Below are 22,172 nucleotides of genomic sequence, written 5' to 3'. Positions count from 1 at the left end.
TGCCGGGTACGTGGTAAGTGCTCAGTTATTATTCCAGGTCCACTAGGAAAATGAACCAGCCCGTTGTGCTGCATGAGCCTGGGCACCGCCCGCAGTGACTGCCCACGCCACAAGGGCCAAGAAGTGGCTGAATTTGGGAATAAATGTGGAACACTGAAACAACAATATCCACTTAACAGATAAGAGCATTTAAAAGAATACGTATGTCTCCGTGTAAATACAGTAATATCTTGGTCCAGGAATGCCTGTTTACAAACCAAAGCATTTGGCAACATTTTGCTTTTGTTCCCAAACTCTGCATGAGGTGACACACACGATCACGGCCATCTGCCCCACACAAACACAGCTGCAGCCATCCTCTCCCCAGTCGTAAACAAAGTCAGTTGGTAACCCGAGGCACCATTTACCTCACCTGAGGAAAGGAGCACTTACAGGCACACAGCGCGAGCCCTTTTCCTCCCAGTGCGAGCCTTGCTTTCTGATGCATCTCTTCATTTTATTTTATTATTTTTTAAAATTTTATTTTAAAGAGAATAAAATAAAACAGAATAAAGCCAATCAGAACAAAACAATGAAAGTGATGCAGGACTTCAAAACAAGACAATACAAAAATCAAGCGTGGCTACCATAATGCCTCTTGTTATCTTCAAAATATCTGCCCAGGGCTGGGGATTTAGCTCAGCAGCATAAGTGCCTGCCTGGCAAGCACAAGGTTGTGAGTTCGATCCTTGGTTAAAAAAAAAAAAAAATGGTACAAAATAGCTGCCCATACCATCAGACATAATAAAATAGAACACGATAAAACCAATCAAAACAAAACAATGAAAGTAATACAGAACTTCATCTCTTAATTTTAAATTATCCCCTTCCACTGCTTCCCTCCTCTTAGACTCCAACATACTCTAGTTTCCCCTAATCAAAAAGCCTTCCTTGGGTCTTGTCACTGTCTTCAAAGTTTTACCCATCCTTCCTTAATTTCACCCACTGTACCCTTTCTCAATGTGAAATACTTTCAGTGAAGAAACCACATTTTGCTTCAAAATACAAGTCTCAGTTTATTACTTTTTAAAAAAGCAAATAGCATTTATGTAATTGATTCAGCAGACCTGTACAAAAGTATTTCATTTTAAACAAAAGTATTTCATTTTAAGGTAAGTATGAATGTGTGAATTTTTTCCTACTGCAGTAATTCATCGTGAGAAAAATTTCATTCTGTATCTTCCACAGAGCCCTAAGCTGAGAGCCCATGTATTCAAATAAAGCCTGAGATGTGGGAGGCTTCGGGCCAGTTCCTCATTAGAAGCCTCAGCATGGGGGCTCGGGAGACAGGCGCAGAAGGTCTTCCAGGGAGGGCTGAAACGTTCAGATAAGTGAGTTCCGGAAAGCAGGGCTGGCCGGCTGGCTGCGGCAGCCTCACCCCTGGGGTAGAGCAAAGAGAACAGACAGGGAGTTCTGAGAGGCACCGGAGCTGTCTAAACTCAGGGGGATGGAACCAAGGGAGAGAGGCAGTAATTGAGTTTCAGTTACCTGCAGGGTGGTGAAATAAAGTGGTGACTTCATCTGCCTGACAGGGGAGGTTTAGAGGTGTCCCTGGCATACACACAGTGAAATGTGTCACCCTTTCACTGTGCTGGGCGGTGGCACCCGGACAGCACTTTCCAGTGACAGCCAGTGCACGTCCTGTTGGGCAGTGCCGCACACAGTGACTAATGAAGCTCGCTCCCACAGTCCTGTCCCCCAGGGTCCCCGAATCCTGCCTGCAGGCAAGGCATCATGGGAAAACCTAGCAAGCCAAACCAGCCATCACCCAGACTCAAAGGAGCCTTTGAATGCAGAGAGGGGCCCGTTTTCTTCTCTGCCCAGCCCAGGGTTGGAACCGTCCTCAGGTCACTTTTTGTGGGTCTGTACAAACGTGCTGATTGGCAGCAAGCCATTCTTCACCTGGTCCTGGATTTCAACTTGGTGCTTTAATGTGAAGACCAGAGCTCTCACCGTACGCCGGTAAGGCCCATTAATGAGGCGGGAACAGAGATGAAACGTTTCCCGCTCAATATTTTCAACCAGTAGGTGATCCATCTAAAAAACAGCAAAATTATCAAATTAGGACCTTGCATTGCATAAGGATTAAAAGCAAGAGAGGATGGAGCTCTCTGCTCCAAGGCCTCCATTAATCAACTGAAATTCAAGGACATCTACTTCCTGTCACAAGAGAAACAGGAAGAGCAAATTAATTCCACCCTGGCAATTAAGGAACAAGGCCATGTGCTTTGTGACAGGGACCTCATTCACAACCCCTGCCGGGTGGTAATATTTGCCATTATAACAGGAAACTGGCCTGAACTAAGCGATGGGTACTGGGCCCTGTGCTTTACCAACCAGGAAACAAAGTCCAAGGATAATAAATCAGTATAACAGTTCATACTTCTTTTTGTTTTTTAAAGTGCCTTTAACCCCTTACAGGATTTTTAAAATACTGAGCCTGAATCCTAATATGTATACAGGACAGTTTATAAATCAATTTTTGCATTTAATGCTCATAATGCTTATTATCACATTTTACACATAAGGAAAAGGTTCAAAGGTAAAAGGTCAAGGTCTTGATTCCAGAGTTCATGCTTCACTCTAACAGCCCCCTCAACATTCTGAAAGCCTGGCTGGACCTGGCCAGACCCCTGCAGATTCAGCAAAGCAGCCTGAGGGGATAGGACCTGTAGCAGTTCTAGGGGGCTCAAGCCATCCTGAGATCGAGGACCTAGGACAGGGTCAGGGACTCTGCCCACCAGGTCTGCAGCCTGGCCAGCTTGGGCTGCTGGTCAGGGTCTCCCAGGCCTACCTGCCACCTTCCAGCCTTGACCAATGCCCCACCTAAGCCTCAAGCTGCTTTTGCACTCCACTAGCCTCTCTGCAGGGAAGATGTACCCTTAGAACAGCACACTGTGTACTAGGAAACACACTCCTGTATTTATGTGTAAGGCTCAGCATAGACACGCGCGCACACACACACACCTTAGCACAAAGACTTCAAAGTTCTTCAAACTGCCAAAGTGTGCTGAGCTCCCCTGGCCATTATCATATGTTAAAATGATCTGCAGTTTGTCTCACCTCGCACTAAGTCCTTTGAAAACAAAACCAAATTTCCCTGTTTGCTCCTCATGCCATCCCCACCTGCTAGGCATATTGATGAGTGCCAGGCTCCATGCTGGGGCTGAGGGGTGAGTGCTGATGAGGGTAGGCTCAGCACTAGAACCTGAGGAGAATACAGCTGAATGGGTGCTAAGTGTGAGAAAGGACAGAGGAACGAGCGCCGCCGGGAGCACAAGGAAGCCACAGGGTAGCATGGGGCTCAGGAGAAAATGACAGTTGTCATGGGAGCTGGAGAAGCAGCAGAACCTGGTCGGGTGACATGGGTGTTTGCTTTGTGGTAAATTCACCGAGCTAGACACATACTGTTCTGTACGTGCCCTATGCTTCTATGTAAAAAGCAAAGGTCAAAACTAGAAATGAAAAAGGTCACCTGAAATTTGAAAACTCATCCTGAACACAAGAGATTGATACAAAGACCAAAAGGAAGTGGGAAAGGAGACTGTAAGGATACAAGGGCCAAGCAGAAAGCAGAATAGCATAGAGAGAGACAGAGACAGAGAGAGAGAACCTGAATACACAAGGATGATCAAAACACACAGTGAGTATTAAAAGTCTGTAAAAACACATTGCCATTAATCCTTATCAACCCCCCACCCGCAAGATTGGAACCTGCTTGCCAACCTATCATCCTTGTACCTTCTGAAGCAGTTCTGAAAGTCACCCTGAGTGTCTTGACAAGATGTGACCAAAGCTACTCTGCGTGCTGCTGTCGAGTGGCACCCAGTGAAAAGATGAGCTCAGGAAGACATCTCGCTGTGTCCCCATCTACCTTACTCACTGGTCCTGGCAACCTGAGACTTTTAGCTCTTCCCCAAAGTCAAAGTGATCATGACACGTAAATGTTTTGAATTGATTCAGGATATTGAGGCAGCCACAATTGCACAAAGACACTCACAAAACAGGATTTCGGAATTACTTTCACATGGTGAGAATGATGGCGTGAGTGTGAAGTATGCATGTGGATATTTGGAGGGGAATTAATGGCAATGTGTCTTCATTATAATACTTCAAAAAATTTGAACATTTACCATCTATTTCTATCCTACTGCATATCACACATATCTGCCTAGGCTAGCAGACAAAAGATGTTTCTGTAAGTTCAAAATGGCTGGCTGATCATCTCCTAGGCCTGTCCAGAAGGAAGTGGACCGGGCACCGCAGCTTTCTAGAATCCAGATTCCTCAAGTTTCCAAAGCTTCCTGAGCAGACACTGAGCTAGTAACAGGCTTGAGGCAGCCCTGGTACCAGACAACCTACGAAAGCTGGAGAGGTTGCTGGCTGGCCACGCCACTTTGCCCCACAGCACTTGCCAGAGAGGTTCCTCAGCCCACTATGAGGCTGGTTACTATTTCCAGATTTAGTATAACAGGCAAGAAAATGTCTGTCTCTTTATGAGGGGAGTGCTACTAAAGGAAGAAGGGTATATGTGTCTTTTATAACAATTTGTAGCCATTCTATCAATTTTAGTATTAAAGAAACAGGATTCACATAAATGGATAGTCCTACATCGCCAGTTAGCAAATTGAGCTGCTATTCCAAGTCTGCTATTCCAGGTCTGCAAGACCTGACTCATCCCATCCAGGAACTCAAAGCCTTGAGAGGAGATGGTGTCTACACATACAACTGGGGGCAAGGCTGGGTATGGTGGCGGCCCACAATTGAAATCCCAGCACTCAGGAGGCTGAGGCAGGAGGATCGCTGTGAGTTCAAGGCCAGCCTGGGCTACAAAGTGAGATCAAGGGCAGCCTGAAATGCATAGTGAAATCTTGTTTCAAAAAGACAACAACAACAACAAAAATGTGGGGGCAATGTGACAGGTACTACCCATGTGCAACAGAAGTAGGAAGCATCTAGCACTTCTCATGCATGTCTCTTGACTGTTTTAGACAAAGTCTTGCTGTATAGTTCAGGCTGGCCTTGAACTCACTATGGAATGTAGGTTGGCCTTGAACTCACGGGCAACCCTCCTGCCTCAGCTTCCTGAGTGCTGGGATTACAGAGAAGTGCCACCTTCCCTGGTTTGCATGCCTTTTGCTAAATGAAGGCCAATCAGAATGAAAAAATGAGGAAAAATATCTGTGGCATTGAAGTATAAATCACAAAAGAAAACGATTCATTACGCAGTCATGTATGACAAGCTCACAAAGTGAAGAATGCTTCTCTTGTAACCCAAACCTGCCCAATTGGTAAGTCCTTCCCAAGAACCCTATCTTGGTAAAGAAGAACTCATGATCACCTTGAGAAAAAATACATTTTGCTAGAGACACATCTGTGTGAATGAGAATGCAAAGAGACTCGGGATTCCGAGGCTGGCCCTTTCCTGTGGCCCCGTGACTTGCTTGGCCTCTTTCTCACGGGCTCCTGCTCCGCAGCCTGTGCCTTACTCACCACCAACCCTGCCTGCCTGCTCTCCTGGTCTACAATCTCTCTACCCACAAACCTTGCTTTCTCCCACCTCCTCCAAAACGCCTGTGCTTCCAACACCCACCCAGTTGCTCTCTTGGGATCGCCTAGTCCCCGTCTCACAGAGCGGGAATCTGAACTGCCTCCCATATGCATCTGTGCCTGTGTGTGACTGTGTGCGTTCCTCGGCTGCCCAATCCTGTCGGACTGGCTGCGGCTGGGGGAGAAGGGAAGCACAACCCCGAGGCTCTGCTTTCCTACAGGATGGCCTGGTGGGAAGGAGTGACATAACCAGTCGGGGCTGCCTGTCACAGCTGTACCTTCTTTAAACGCAGAGGAACACGGTCTTCATGTGTTTACCTCACTGCAGAGCTTCCCACGCTGCACTCTGACTCCTGTCTGCTTCTTCGGAAGGCTGCGAGGCCGGAGGCTTGACATCATACATTCATTTCTCAAACCCTGGCCCGGCCTGTGCGCATACTGGTGCACAGGAAGTGCTCAACCAACACCTGTCAAGGGAATGTCCTTTCGCCGCCTGTGCACTTCCCATCTTTCTTGCTCTTTCCATGTCGTGTAAATAGCAGTTAGAATATGAAGCCTAATCTCTTTCTTTTGGCAGTACTGAGTTGTGAGCACACTAGGATACCTTCTATCACTGAGCTGTATCTGCAGCCCTTTTAACTTTTATTTTGAAACAGGATATCACTAAATTGCCCAGGCTGGGCTTCACTTTGCAATCCTCTTGCTTCAGCCACCCAGGCAGCTGGGATTACAAGCATGTGCCGCCACACCCATTTTACTGTTTTTACTTTGTATACTTTCTATGTAGCAAAATTCTACCACCTTCTAAAGTTGAGTTCAGTTGTTCTCTCATCCACAACACTGTCCCAAATGCACACAGCGGATTTAACTGCTCCAAATTGTGTGTCTAAACCACCAGCTAGTACAACTATTTCAGACTGCCTCACATGTTTGTTAGTTATTTAAGGCTAAGCCAGGTGTAGTAAGCTTTCTTAAGGTAGGTGACACAACTCATTCGTGTCTGTGTTCTCCCCAGGAACCCAGTAGATCTCAATAAACACACGCTGAATTGAAAATTCCCTTGAAGCAAACTTTACACGGGTTTTCCCATAGCGTGACTGAATTTGTACTTATCTAACCATGCTTCTTTTTGACCACTTGAATACATTTACGAGAGAGTTGGTCAAAGCCAGGGGTGCAGTCTGAGGCCATTAAATAAAGAAAAAACTAACAGTCCCATTTGAGAATGTACCCCTGACCTGGATCTCATTAGCACCATCTGACAACCAACTGAGCCAACCAGCCCGTGTTTCATAACTCTTAATGATGCGGGCTCACTTTGAGAATCAGGTTCAGTTTTTTTAATGACATAATAGGAAAATGATCACAGACCGTGAGGTGGGAAGGAGAGTGCATAATGAGGAAGAGGAAGTAAGAGAATGACACCACAGGGAATGTTCATGTGAGCAAAGATCTAAAAGACAGGGAAGAACAAAGAAGACCCGGAAGGGAGGAAGTAAAGGGGAATGAAGCCCGGCTTTCAGCAACGGAGTTTTTATTCATCTATTCCATTATCCCAAGAACAAGGAAAGACTCCATGAATCTAGAAAGCAAGATCTGTAGGGTAATAAAGAGATGAACCTTTTGACTATGTGTATACTCTTCATCTGTAACTTTCACTATTAAAGGGAATAACCGAAACATATAACATAGAAATGTCTTTTTCTATAAAAAAATGTAATAAGTAGATTTGGTATTTGCAAAAACACATGCTAAGATCAAACCATAAAGGCTTTCAGTCATTGGGCCAATAGCTTACCCAATAGTTCACTACAGCCTGATAGAGTACATTTATGGAATCTGATGTCTGACTTGAATGTACTTGACATTGTTTACCATCAAAGGTTGGACACAGAGTTCAATGGTTCACTGATTTACTCTAATATGAAAATACCTCATGATGATAGGTCCTAGGGTTACCCTCATATAAAAATATTTATATTTGTATTTTGTGACATATCAAACCAAGAAATACTATCAAATGCTGTTTTATGAAAGAAAGATAAATTGATAGTTTTTTTTTTTTGCTGGCCAAGGAAGACCGCTAAACATTCATACATTTAATTTTTCAAATTTACTCTTTGACAACAAAATCATTTAGCTATGCTTAATCTGATATTTTTTAAATTATGCTAGAAAGCACTAACGAATGTATCACTTTTTTAACTTTGCTTTTAACAGTTGAGTGCTTATCACTTCATGTGCCATTTAAAAGATAATTAATGGATAAACTAAAAGGATAATTATTATGGAGTTTAATATAACAGGCAAACTGCTCATTAATCCTTACAAGTATAGCTTCGTTTTTATCATTTACTTAAAAAGATACCATGGGGAACTGGTATTTACCACTACATTAACTACAAATTACATATCTACACTGTATGTTTCTGCAATAATTTTGGTCTATTTCAAAAATAACCTGCATTGAAAATAGCAAGTCTGTTGGTTAATCAATGCTTTTAAAATACTTATAACCTCCATAGATTTTCCTCTCTTTCAATATTCATATCAAAGTTTCCTTTAGGGGAAGTTAAACCAACCTGTATTACAGCAATTCACTGCACAACCAAGTAGATATTAAAAACTATAAACATAGAACAATAAAATATACGGAAAAGGATATACAGAATACTTAAAATTACTCAAGATTCAGAGGACAACGTAAATGTAATTGTCAGTTTTCTACAATGTTATTTGCAGAATAATCAATAAAAATATTTTATGGAACATTTGGCATATAATCTGCTCTAAATAAATATTGGATAACGTAACTTGCCCCACATTCACTTCAAAAGCTCTAAGAATTTACCCAAAGAAGGATACACATCAATATATTAACCAGATTATGTCTGGATGTTAAGATCAATAATGATTTCTTTTTCTGCCTGAATTTTTTTCATTTTCTAGTCTAAGTTTTTATTTTTAAAAACCTGAAACTTTTCTTTGAAAAAATAAATAATAGAGCCAGGCATGGTGACACACACCTGTAGTCCCAGCACTCGGATGGCTGAATCCCCACACAGGATGGCTGTGAGTTCGAGGCCAGCCTGGGTTACACAGTAAGCACATAGCCAGCCTGAACAACATATGGAGAAAAACACCAAACAACAAAAGGAAAAAGTAATAATATACCACAAGTTCACTGGCTTATCTTTTTTGAATAAATAATTGGAATAGAAGGGTTAAATTTTTTTTGGAGAATGCAATTACTGATTAACACTGAAGCCAGATTTTTTTCTTCTTTTTTCCTTTCTTTCTTTCTTTCTTTTTTTTTTTTTTTAGACCGAATCTCATGTAATTCAGGCTGGCCATAAACTCATTATGTAACCTGGGCTGATCTCAAAATTGCAGCAATCCTCCTGCCTCAGTCTGTCAAATTCTGGGATTATAGGCATGTACTACCACACCCACATAAACCAGATTTCTGATTTCTTTTTTTTATTAAAAGTGTTGCTGCTGGGTATGGAGATAAGCCTGGCTCAAAAAGACCAAAAAGGTATTGCTATTTTTATTTATTGTGTTTTTGAGACAGGATCTCACTATGCAGTTCAGGCTGGCCCCGAGCTCACTTTGTAGCCCAGGCTGGGGTCGAACTTGCAATGATCCTTCTGCCTTAGCCTCCCAAGTGCTGGGAGTACAGGTGTGTACCACCATGCCTACCGGCATTGTTATTTTTTAATGGATATTTTAATACAGATACCATGGAACATCATGGAGACAGAAAAAAATACAGATCTTGTATGTATGATTTTCCAGTAAGCCTGTAAAATCTGTTGTTTGATGGTGATTAAGGTTATCATTAATGAGCAAAAGTGCTTCTTCCAGCATGTACACTTCAGATCACCAGTATCCCAACTGCTAGCTGTGAAGATGACAGGGAACCTGTCTATCCAATCAAGTGTATGCCTTAGAAATGAAAGCATGCATATTGACAAAGGAGGAGAAGTACAGCCTTTTCAACAGACAGCTCTGTATCACTGAAATTCCACATGGTCCATACCAAAATATTTATTTCAGAGGGAATGATAAGAATTTTAAATGTGGGCTGGGGATTTAGCTCAGCAGCATAAGCGCCTGCCTTGCCAGTGTGTGGTCACGAGTTTGATCCCAGGTACCGATTAAAAAAAAAAAGAATTTTAAATGTAAAAGAGCTAAGATTCAATAAATAGCTTCTAATCAGCAGGTACTGGATACCATTCATTTGTATAAATGGTTCTTTTAACTTTCCCAATAACCTTAGGTAATAAGAATTAAAATTCTCCTTTTGCAGATAAAGTCTCAGAAGAGTTAAGGAATTTGCTTATAAGGCTACAGAGCTTCTGCCCAGATATCACTAGTCCCAAAGTCCACACTACTGCAACACCATCTCCCAAAGGTTCACAAATCTAAATCCCTTAAGGAATAACCTATTAGAATAAGACAACAGCATTCAGTCTGTGAAAATTCATTATGCAACCATGAGGTTCATGCCAGCTGTGGAGGCAGGAGGCTGAGGCAGGATGCTCACCACAAATTCCAGGCCAAAAAAAAAAAAGAAAGAAAAAGGCTCATCTAATCAAAAGCCCCTGAAATCATATTCCCACCAGGACATTACCTTTAATTCCAAGGCTTCTGAGAGTAGTTTCCGGGCATTTTTCCTAAATGATTCTGTTTGGGGATCACTTCGGACTTCAATAGATGGTCTATCTAAATGTTTTTCAATGAAAGTTTTCCACTCTGTATAAACTTCTTTGGCAAGACAAGCCACCTCTGAATCTGAGTGCTTACACATCTTCTTCACCGTGAAACCTAGAACAAGAGGAAATTAACGGAAAGATAGTTGTGTCTTCTGAAAGCACAGGACTAGATGGGCTGATGTGTGGGACTGAGACTCATTCATACCCCCCAGGATGCGAAGCTCTTGTGCAAATGAAATCCGTTTCACAGAAGTTAAGCGATGATGATCACTAGGAGAGAATCAGACTCACCAATACAGTAATCAAAAACTAAAGGCGCTGTCAATAGAATCTTAAAAAGAACAGCACTGAAAACAAAACAAAACAGAACTAAGGTTCCTATTCCTTACTGCAAAAAGTGAAATAAAAGAAAGTCAAATAAGCATTTATATATTTTTTGGTACATATTATATTTCAAGAACACAGAATAACCCTAGTTATTAAAGGGTTCATCATGAGCGGATGAAGTCAAACTGGCTGGTAAGTTTATAATGGAGGTAGACCCACCATCACCTGCACCCACTGACCAACGTTGGCGTCCCCATGGGGCTGTGAGGCAGGCGTACTTGACAGCCCTGCCCAGGAGCAGTCCCACAGCCAACCCTAAAAGACCAAATGAACCACAGTCCAATTAGCCCCTCAAAACTACCTTTCAATTTATAGGAAATATGAGAGACAGAGGAGAAGGGGAATTACAGTGTGAAGAAACAGTATTCAGAATGTGGGCCACTCTACAGGACAGGCACAGTTTCTGTAACAGTCAGTGGCATTGTTTAAAAAGGGAGACGGCGTTAGAAGTTACTATGGATTAAGAGTCTTCTGAGTCCAGGGGCTGGGGATTTAGCTCAGCGGCATAAGCACCTGCCTTGCAAGCAGGCGGTCGTGAGTTCAATCCCTGGTACCGATAAAAAGTTAAGAGTCTTCTGAGTCCAGACTACCAAATGTGATATGTGATTCAAATCCCAACTGGAGCAAACCAACTGTTAAAAAGATATTTTTAGATAAACAAGAAATATGAATATATACTATATATTAAATTATGCCAAGGAATTATTTTTAATCACAAAAATGGCATAGTAGTTACCTAAGAAAATATCTATAGTTTTTAGAGATGCATACATAATTATGCATAGCTGGAATAACAAAAGGTCTGAGATTTGGCTTTAAAATATTCCAGCAAACCCAATAAAAGCAAAAAACAGAAAGATGAAGTGTGGTGGGGAAGGACATATTCCAGGTTGTTATAGCATTCACTTTATTTTTGTGTATGTTTGAGATTATCATAATAAAAATGGCAAAAGGGGGAAATCTAAAAAATTTCAATATGCCAAAGTACCTATATAAAAATAAATACTGCCTGGCTCATGCGTGTAATCCCAGTACTTGGGAGGCTGAGGCAGGAGAATCTTTGGGAGTTCAAGACCAGCCTGGGCTACAAAGTGAACTCAAGGCCAGCCTGAATTGCAGAGAGAGATCCTGTCCCAAAAAGACAAAAATAAATAAATAAATACCTAGAACTGCTACAGAAACCAACTAAACTGACTTAGAATTAAAAGTTAAAAAAAAAAAACAGATGAATATGAGATAGATATATGTTTAAAAATCAGTAACTTTCTACTTAGGAAATAACCAGTTAGAATGTACGAGGGAAAAGTCCTGCCTAAACTAGTCAACAGCCTGCACGTGGTAGCAAGAGCCAGCATGCTACCTGCATCTGCCTGCGCCTCAGCAGCTCAGGGTCTTCACCTGCAGCTCTGTCCCTAAAGCCACTGCCATGGCCTCCAGGTGACACTGAGGCCCCTACCTGGCTTCCTTGGCTAAATCTGCCACCCCTCAATGTCATCTTTACATGCAGCTGGAAGGGCCTTTATTCTCTCTTTTAGGGACTTCTTAAATAAATCAGGCCATGTTATCTTACACTTAATCCTTCACTCTACATCCAAGTTCCTTGGCACAGGGCCTTCACAATCTGCACCCTTATCTCCCAGCTTCCTTTCAACTGCTACTGCATGTTCAGCCTACACCTCAGCTACTTGTAGCTCCTAAAATTCTTGAATACTTTTCCTCATCTCTTTACCTCTGAGCACACGTCCCAGTGAACATTCTGCCAGCCTAAAATATGCTTTCTTCACACCTCGCTACCTTCCATTCAGCCTAGACGACTCATGCATCCCCTCCTCCAGGAAGGCTTCCTTAATACTCCCAGTTTTGCTTGCGTGATACTTCCTGAGCACCTTGTGCTTCTGCAAGCCCCAGCAATTATGAGAGTGAGTTATAATTACCTGACCAGTCACCTCTTCTGCTCTAGGTGTAGCTTCTTGAGGGAGAGTGGTGTGATATGTTCATCTTTGTGTCTCCCACAACCAGCAGAGTGGCAGGAGACAGGAATCAAACACTTAGGCAGGGTGAGTGAGAAACCCAGAGAAAGAACAGTATCTATTCTTACTGAAATACCTACAGAAGTTTTGGATAAAAGAGGCAAACAGAGCCACCACTGAGGCACGTGCCCATAATCCCATCTGCTCTGGACACTGAGGCTGATGGTTTGCAGGCTCAAGGCCAGTCCAGGCAGTCTCAAAATAAAAAGAGCTGGGGATGTAGTTCACTTGCAGAATACTTCTATGTTCAATGCCCAATACTGGAAAAAAAACAAACACAAAATCAACAAAGTAAAAAAAAAAAAGGAAGGAGTAAATATATCATGTGAGATGGAAATATAAGTGCAAAAAGTCTAGAAATTAATTTGCAGCCTTGATATAATCTCAATTTTAAAATGTTAATATGCTGTTTCATTAGGATACAACCAAATATTTCTAAATCTATCCTAGAACTATGATTGTGCGAGAATATAAAATAAAAATATAAAATGCTGTTGGTTACTGTGGTAAATGACAAAAATACAAAGGTGGGGGTGAGGGTTCAGATCAGTGATAGAATGTATGTTTAGTATATTCAAGGCCCTGGTTTTAACCCCTAGCACCCGCCAAACATTTTAAATAAAAAATTTAAAAACACAAAGTTAAATAAGATATTGTGGGACTCCAGAGACCTAAAATTAGAGCCTTGTAATAGTCTTACTGAGCACCTACTTTATGCCTGGTGGGGAGGACTAGTAGGACACAATTCTTGTACAGGGGCTACGTGTAACTCTGCAATCATGCAAAGACAACATGTGCACAAAACATTCACACCAGCAATGGCTAAGATTGTGAAAAGCTCATCATTAAGGATCTAATTTGTTAAAAACAATTACAGTCCATTTAAACATAACTACTTTGCAGTCATTAAAAACTGAAATAGCTCTCCTTACAGTAACATGAAAAACATGACCATTCAGTTAAGGAAAAAAAGCAGGTCCCAAAAGACCATGCACAGTATGAGCCAATATTTATTTTTAAAGTCACATATGTATATACATATAAACACCATATTTGTTTATATGTGGAGAAAAAAAAGTCTTGAAGAATTCACAATAAATTTATTAAGAGCTCTCCACTGAGCAGGACGACTCCGGATCCACAGCTACATGAGCTGAGACAGAGGTGCTTCCAGGTTTTTCTGGAACAGAGGTCCTTCCCATCAGGTGCTCTCTGCCTAATCCTTTCTTCTTTCCAGACAGAGGCTACTGACACAGCTTTCTGGCTGAGCAATGAAGATACAGAAACTCGCCCGAGCCCTCCTTAAGGAAGTCAGCGGACTGAGTGCTGAGATTACAGGCGTGCATCACCACGCCCAGCTTTCCACTGCTTCCTGACACACTAACTGTTACTGGCTCTCCTCTTCCTTCTGTCTTCTGTTGGCTGTTGTTCCTCTGCCCAGTCTTTCATTATCTGTGAGCTCGCCTGGACGCTGTCCTGGGTCTCCTTTCTCCTTCTTGCACCTGCCTTCCCCGGGTAATCTCACCCACCCCTTGACCCAGCCTCCACCTGGAAGTAGAAGGCCTCCACTATGTGTTTCTTGCAAAAGGTTCCCATTCTGCACAAGACCTCAATACCCAGGCTCTTACCAGCTCTCTCTCCCTCAGTCTTAAGCACCTCTAACTCAAGGGTTTCTTGTCACACAATGGCACCACCACTCATCCACCTTTCTACACTCTGCCCGTCCGCTCTTCCTTCTGTCCAGTCAACACTGCAAGTCATTCACACGCACTTCCTTACTCTCTGCGCCTCTCCTTCTTCCTCTCCTCTTCCTCTCCAGTCCCACTGCTCCAACCCAGCTTCTCGTGATCCCTCTACTATCTACTGCCACAGTTTACTAACCCATCTCTACACTGAAGTGAAACATGACCTTTTTAAGGCAATTTAATCACATCACACCCTTACCAATAATCCTTCATTGATCCAAGTTAATTTCTAAATACGGTGATACCTTGACGATTAAACAGCTCCAAGCTTAAACTTTCCCTTTTGAACAGCAAACTTCAAACAAAGACAGCCAGGTGTTGTAACTGTGCTCAGTAGTCAACCAAAAACCCAGTTTAAAAAACCTGTATGGGCTGAGAATGAGTCACACAACCAGTCTCTCCGTGGACACAGGGGTCAGTGTTTCTCTCACCCAGGCAACATACAGTGCTGCCCAGTGCATTTAAAACGTTACTTGTTGTGCTTTATTTGGTGTGTTATCCATTTGCATAAAATATCATAACCATAGCTCCAAAGAAAGTTAGTGATACCAGCTGTAAAGCCAAAAGAAAAACTGAGAACCACAACAGAGTTAAAATAGTCACTGAGAAATTTATTACTGTCCCAGAAAAGTGAACTTATCAGTGTAATTTTGGGGTCTCAGAACCAATTATTTGATTTTCCATTTTTTTAAAAAACCCATTATATTTCAAAGAAAAGAACAAAATTTCAAAACACATCAATCAGGGAGCAACAATGGAACACAGTGAACTGTCATCCCCAAATCACTGACCCAACACACAAGACATCTGAATTTAATTGTCCAAACAAAACTAGCACAAATCACTCTCTTCAGTGACCTCAGAGAAATCAGTAGTGTAAGAATTTTAACTATATTTTCCATACATATATACATATATTGTTTCTTTCAGCTTCTCACACTAGTGAGACAATGCAATGTTTATACATGTGTCTTATTTAGTTCACTAATGAGTCTCAAGTTGCATCCATTTACCTACAAGTCACCAGTCTATCGTTATTTATGGCTGAGTAGTACTCCACTGTAGAAAAATACATCTTTTTTTATCCATTCCTCAGTCAATCAGCTGTTTCCAAGATTTAGCTATTACAAATTATGCTGCTATGAACATGGGTACACACATATCACTGTGATGTTTTTTAAATTCTTTTGGGAAGACAGCCAGAAGGGGATTACCTGGGTTGAATGGGAAACCTAGTCTTAGTTTTTTGAGAAATCTCCACACTGCTTTTCACAGTGGTTGCACCAGGCTAAACTCACACTAATAGTGGAGAAGGGTTCTTTCTGCACAGTCCCTCCAGCATTTGTTATTGCTTGATTTCTTGGTAACAGCCCCTTTCTGGGGTCCGGGGAATCTCAGCGCTGTTTTAATTTGCATCTCTTGAATGACCAATGATGTTGAACATTTTTACCTATATTTATTGGCTGTTTGTATTGCTTCATCTGAGAAGTGTGTATTCATCTCAGATGCCCTTTTTGGATTGGGTCTTTAAATCTGGGAGGACTGATTTTTTTGAGTTCTTTACATGTTCTCGATAGTAATTTTTTCAGGCAAACATTTTCTCTCATGTTGTGGGTTCTCTTTACTCTGCTGGGGGTTTTTCTTGCTGTGCTAAAGCTTTCCAATAGAGTGAGATCCCTGTTGATGATTCTTTGTGATAGTTCCTGTGCAATCAGGGTTCTGTTCATAAAGTCTTCGCCTACATCAATGTCTTCAAGAGTTTCATCTACTCTATCTTCTAGAAGATTTAATGTTTCCACTTTAAAATTAAGATCTTTGATCCATGCTGATTTTAGCCTAGTGCATGGTGAAAGATAGGAATTCAATTTTAATCTTCAGCATGTGTAGAGCCAGTTTTTCCAGCACCATTTATCAAAAAGGCTATCTTTCTTCCAGTGAATGTATTTGGCACTTTTGTCAAAGATAAGGTGGTAGGCCAGGGATTTAGCTCAGCAGAGTTGCCTACTTTGCAAGCACTAGGTCGTGAGTTCAATCCCTGGTACTAGAAAGAAAATAAGGTGGCTTAGTATGTCTGGAGTTGTTTCTGCATCTTCTAATTTGTTCCATTGACCTTTGGGTGTTTTTTTTTTTTTTTTTTTTTGCCAGTTCTATACTGTTTTTATCATAGTAGCTTTGTGGTATAATGTCAAGTCAGGGATTGTGATGCTCCCTGTCTTGTCTTTGTTGCCCAGGATTGCCTTTGCTATTCTAGATCTCTTCTGGCTCCAGATTAATTTTAGGGTAGTATTCTCTAATTCTGTGAGAGATGCTATTAGAATTTTGATTGGGATTGCACTGAATCTGTATAACAGTTTTGGAAGTACGGCCATTTTCACTATATTGGTTCTTCCTACCCAAGAGCATGGGATATCTCTCCACTTTCTAATATCCTCTTCAATCACCTTTTTCAGAGTGCTGCAGTTTTCAATATAGAGGTCATTCATATAATTTGTTAGGTTGATTCCTTAAGTATTTTATTTTTTGGATGCTATCGTGAAACATGTTGTTTCCCTGATTTCTCTCTGTGAGTTTGTTATTTATGTACAGGAAGGCTACTGGTTTTTGAGTAATGACTTTGTAATCAGCTATGTTACTGAATTTGCTTATTAAATCTACCAGTTTTTTAGTGGAGTCTTGGGGGTATTCTAAATAGAGTATCATGTCATCTGCAAATAACAATTGTTTAACTTCTTCCTTTCCTAACTTTATTCCTTTCATTTCTTTCTCTTGTCTAATTGCTCCAGCTAAAGTTTCCAGGACTATGCTGATGAAGAGTGGAGACAGTGGGCATCCTTGTCTTGTTCCTGATTTTAGAGAGACAGTTTTGAGTTTTTGTCCATTTAGTATGATGTTGGCTATTGGTCTGTCACGGATGGCTTTTATCAGAATGAGATAAAGACCATTTATTCCAATTTTCTATAGGTTTTTTTTTTATCATGAATGGGTGCTGGACTTCCTCAAAAGCTTTTCTCCATCTATTCAAATGATCATATGATTTTTGTCTTTGGCTCTGTTAATATGATGTATTACATTTATTGATTTACATATGTTGGACCATTCCTGCATCCCTGGGATGAATCCCACTTGATCATGGTGTATAATAGTCTTAATGATATGCTGCACTCTGTTTGCCAGTTTCTTATTGAGGATTTTGCATTTATGTTCATTAGAGAAATTGGCCTGTAATTCTCTTTCTTAATTGGATTTGGGATTGTTCCTGATTTTAGAGAGAGAGTTTTGAGTTTTTGAGTTTAACTTCTTCCTTTCCTATCTTTATTCCGAGTACCAATGAATTTGAGAGTATTGCTTCTCTTTCAATTTCATTTAAGAGTATGAGAAATAGCGGTATTAGGTCTTCTCTGAATTTCTTGTAGAATTCAGCAGTGAATCTGTCAGGGCCTGCGCTTTTCTTTGTTGATAGGTTTTTAATTACATATTCGATTTCATTTATTGATATTGGGTTATTTAGGATTTGTATATCTTCTTGATTCAGTTTTGGTAACTCTTATGTATCTAAGAATCTGTCCATTTCTTCTGTACTTTCCATCTTATTAGAATACAAGTTTTAAAAGTAAGTATAGATGATCTTCCAAATTTTTGTAGGGTCTGTTGTGATTTCACCCTTTTTCTTCCCAATAGCATACATTTGCGACCTTTCTCTTTTTTTGGTAAGATTGGCTAAGAGTTTGTTAATTTTATTTAATCTTTCAAAGAACCAACTCTTTAATTCATTGATTCTTTGTATTTTTTTTAGTTTCCAATTTGTTCATTTCTGCTTTGACCTTTATAATTTCGTGCCTTGTAAGAGCTTTTGCTTAGCCTGCTCTTCTTTTTCTAGAAGTTTGAGGTTCACCATTAAGTTGTTTATATGTACTTGTTCTGTTGTCCTGATACAGGAATTTACTGCTGTAAATTTACTGCTATAAATTTTCCTCTTAAGGTTGCTTTCATTGTGTCCCATAAGTTTTACTATGTTGTACTGTTATCATTCAACTGTAAAAATTGTCTAATTTTTTCCTTAATTTCATCTGTGATCCATTGGTTGTTCAGCAGAGTGCTATTTAATTTCCATGTGTTTGTGAAGTTCTTGTGGTTTCTTGTTCCATTATTACTTATGGGAAAAATATGTTCAGTTCTTGAACTTTTTGGAATTCAAACACAAATTTTGAACAAATTGAGGCCAACAACTGAGGTACCAATGAGGCAAAGCTCAGGTGGTCCTGGAGACTCACTGGACTTACTGCTCGTCACACTGCCCCTTTCCTCCCTGCTCCTCCACCCTCTTCTCTCCATGCACCCCGTCCTTGCTACAGAGAGCAGCCTGCACACTCCCATTTTGGGTCACACAGAATGGCCTTCCTATGTTCCTGTGCCTTAACTCACATGGCTTCCTCTGCCTAGAATATTTACTTATTTATTTATATTTATAGTACTGGAGATCAAACCTAAGGCCTGTGCATGCTAGGCAAGCACTATACCTGAGCTACCCCCTCAGCCCTGATTAGAATATTTAAACACCCACTTTCTTTTCTAAACTGTAAACATCTTGAAAGTAGAACCTGTGCCTTACTCTAAATTATGTTCCTAGCCCACAGCATAGAACCTAGCACTGAAAAAGACAATAAATATTTGCTGAACTGAATCAAGTAGTTAAAGAAAAAAAATTATGTTTAGCTTTCAAACTCATTTTACCAATATTTGGCTATGGATGTGGCTGCTAGGGAAAAACATCCAACTGCAAACAAAATAAGAGATGACGGTGTAAAGAACTGAATTCACAGGTGCTGGGAAAATGGACAGTTCCCAATTCTTACCCATTGCTGAGAGTTCTTCCTGGTTATCACACTAGGCTTTATATGAATTATGTCTTTAATGTTTATAACTAAACAATGAATTAAATGCTACTATTACATTTCTTTGTACATATGAGAAGCTGAAGCTGAGTGAAGTAATTTATCCAGGGTAAGTCTGGAAGCCAGGCTTTGAACACAGGGGCATGCTGTTCACCTGCACTTGTATCCCCTAATACCCCAGCACAGTCTCAGGGACTGGCAATGTAGTGTCCAGCAAGGTTCTGCTGGGAGAACATTGTGCACCTTCCTGTTAGGCACAGAAGGACATGGCCCTGAAAAGTGGCCAAAGGGCAGAAGGTTTCGACTCTGCTGCCAGGCAGTAGAATCACTGTTTTTGGTCTATAGGGCCAGCAGATCCCATAGGAACCCTGAGAAGAGTCACATCTAGATTGGTACAGTGACAGAGAACATATAATTATTTATTCGGAGATCAAACCTAAGGCCTGTGCACACTACTAGGTAAGCACTCTGCCACTGAGCTCAGTCCTGGCTAAAATATTTAAATACCAGGGAGGGCAGGGCCAGGGCTACAGGGGGAGGGAGAGAGAGAGAGAGAGAGAGAGAGAGAGAGAGAGAGTGTGTGTGTGTGTGTAGGGACTGGTGGTGGTGGCAATATATTTAAGACTTGTTAGCCAGAGGGTAAAACATCTCCAAAGAATGACATAGAGAAAGACAATCCAGGAGGGCAGGAAGCGAAGAGGGGGCTTGGGGTTGGGGGGGGGGCTCTCAGGAAAAACACAACACGCAGTTTAGATCACAAAGGGAATTTTGTGGTAACATTAGTGGCAATTAGCTACTAGGATAAAGACTTTACATATCTTGGGGCTGGGGATTTAGCTCAGTGGCATAAGCGCCTGCCTTGGAAGCAGGCAGTCGTGAGTTCGATCCCCGGTACCGATAAAAAGGAAAAAGACAAAAAAAAAAAAAAAAAGACTTTACATATCTTAACTCATGTAATCCTCAGAACAACCCTATGAAGTATAATTATGCTAGGATAATTCTCCATTTTGGGCGTGGTGGCTCACACGTATAATCCTAGCACTGCAAATTCGAGACTATCCTGGGCTACAAAGTGAGCGCAAGGCTAGCCTGAACTGTATAGCAAGACCCTGTCTCCAAAAGACAAAAAATACATATAAAAAAATTCTCCATTTCACAAATAAAGAACCTCAGATACTGACAGGCCAAAAAACAGGAAGCACAGTAAAAAGCAGGGCCAGATTTTGGGTACAGTACCTATGGGGCAGTCTGGCTCCACAGCCCCTGCTGTAACCCCAAACCATTGCCTCTGGTGATCAGACAGTCCTACTTCCTCCTAATTCAAATGGAAAAAATAAGACTTCATGATCTTTCCCCAAGGTCACAAGCTGGTCAGAGGCTACATCAAGGAAGTTAATGATCTGCAGAAAGTCATTATTTGCTCCATGAAGTTTATGTTTTAAAGTAAGTAGTGCCATTGGCTGGTCTTACAACCTAAGCCAGGTCCCCTGGGTTTAAGGTTAAGGGGTTTCTCTGTCCCAGCACATTGTTAAGGCAAATTCCCTACAGGAAGTAGTTTTTTGTTCCTTTTACAAATGTTACTGAACACCAGGTTGGTAGCAGGCCCTATGCTTGGTACTTGGACCGAATGTTAAGTGAAACACACACCTGCACCAAGGAGCTCCCAGCAGGTCTAAGCACAGGAGAGACTACTAAACACACAAATTCAGGACTGCATTGCAGGTCTTAAGATGGTATTGAAGGGCAAAGCCCATGGGAGGCCAAAGGACATAAGAGTCAGTTGGCTGGCCAGGAACATAGGAAAAAGGCAATGTTTATCTTGAGTCTTGACAATGACTCCCAGGGGGCAAGGGTGGTACAAAAAGTAGAGTGAACAAAAACACAGAAGCCTGAAAGAGGGTGACATAATCTGAGGAGTGTGGTGGGCAAAATAACGGCCCCATTAGATGTGCATGCACTAAAACTCAGAATCTGTCACTTTATTACATGGCAAAGGGACTTTGCAGGTGTAATTAGGGTGGAAAGACCCTTAATTTTTCCAGGTGGGACCAAATCTATTTACAAGTCCTTAAAAGTGGAATAAAAGGCAGAAGAGTAGGTCAAAGACAGAGGCTGTGAGAAGAATTCAACTCACCATTGCTGGTTTTGAAGACAGATAAAGGCGATCCCAAGCCAAGAAATACAGGTAGTACCTAGAAATTGGAAAGGGCATGGAAACAGTCTACCCACTGAGACCTCTAGAAAGGAACAGCCAACACCTCAACTTTAGCTCTTTGTCAACTTTAGCTTCCAGAGGTGGCAAAACATGGCATAAGAACATCTCAGCACTGTTACTTATTTGGTGGCCTACTTGGGACAAGTTACATGAAACTCAAGCTTCAATGTTACATCTGTAAAATGGAGAAAATAATTACACTGACTTTACAGAGCTGTTGCAGGAGTCAAATGGGTCACAGATGTGAACACACTTTTTGGGAGGCTTTTTTTGTTAGTGCTGTTGTCATTAACTAAACACAAATGAAAATATGGCTTCCCTGAAAGCAGATCGATGTGACTGGCATAAACCTTTCCCCAGAACATTCACACAGACAGTACTGCAAAGTGGCCCATGCCTGCTCACCAGGCCAAGAGCACACGGCCTAGGCCACTGCCTCATCAGCAGTTACCTGGATGTACTTTGTCCACTGGCTTTCTTTACAATAAAGGTATCCGCACACAGACTCCCAGTGTGCCAGATCCAAAGGCTCCTGCCTGCTGGTCCTCACTCTCCTACTTTGAGTCTTCCTATGTCACCCACGAAGAGGACGTGCC

At 41.4% G+C, this 22,172-nt stretch overlaps 1 protein-coding gene across 2 annotated transcripts in view; it reads right to left on the bottom strand.

Annotated features, from left to right (window-relative positions):
• Positions 1 to 1,029: 1,029 nt before the first annotated feature.
• Tceanc2 (transcription elongation factor A N-terminal and central domain containing 2) overlaps positions 1,030 to 22,172 on the bottom strand; it is a 41,631-nt gene continuing 20,488 nt past the window's right edge. For both annotated transcript variants that reach the window (XM_005001079.4, XM_005001078.4), the window contains exons 4-5: positions 10,226 to 10,419; positions 1,030 to 2,076 (exon numbers count right to left, since the gene is read on the bottom strand). In XM_005001079.4, the coding sequence (XP_005001136.1) occupies positions 1,888 to 2,076; positions 10,226 to 10,419 (383 nt within the window). In that variant the 3' untranslated portion in view covers positions 1,030 to 1,887. The remainder of the gene's footprint in view (positions 2,077 to 10,225; positions 10,420 to 22,172) is intronic.

This window comes from Cavia porcellus, unplaced genomic scaffold (assembly GCF_034190915.1).
Source record: "Cavia porcellus strain 051 isolate PalLab524CR breed Dunkin Hartley unplaced genomic scaffold, mCavPor4.1 scaffold_25, whole genome shotgun sequence".
NCBI lineage: Eukaryota > Metazoa > Chordata > Mammalia > Rodentia > Caviidae > Cavia > Cavia porcellus.
This window is presented reverse-complemented; position numbering and strand designations above follow the sequence as displayed.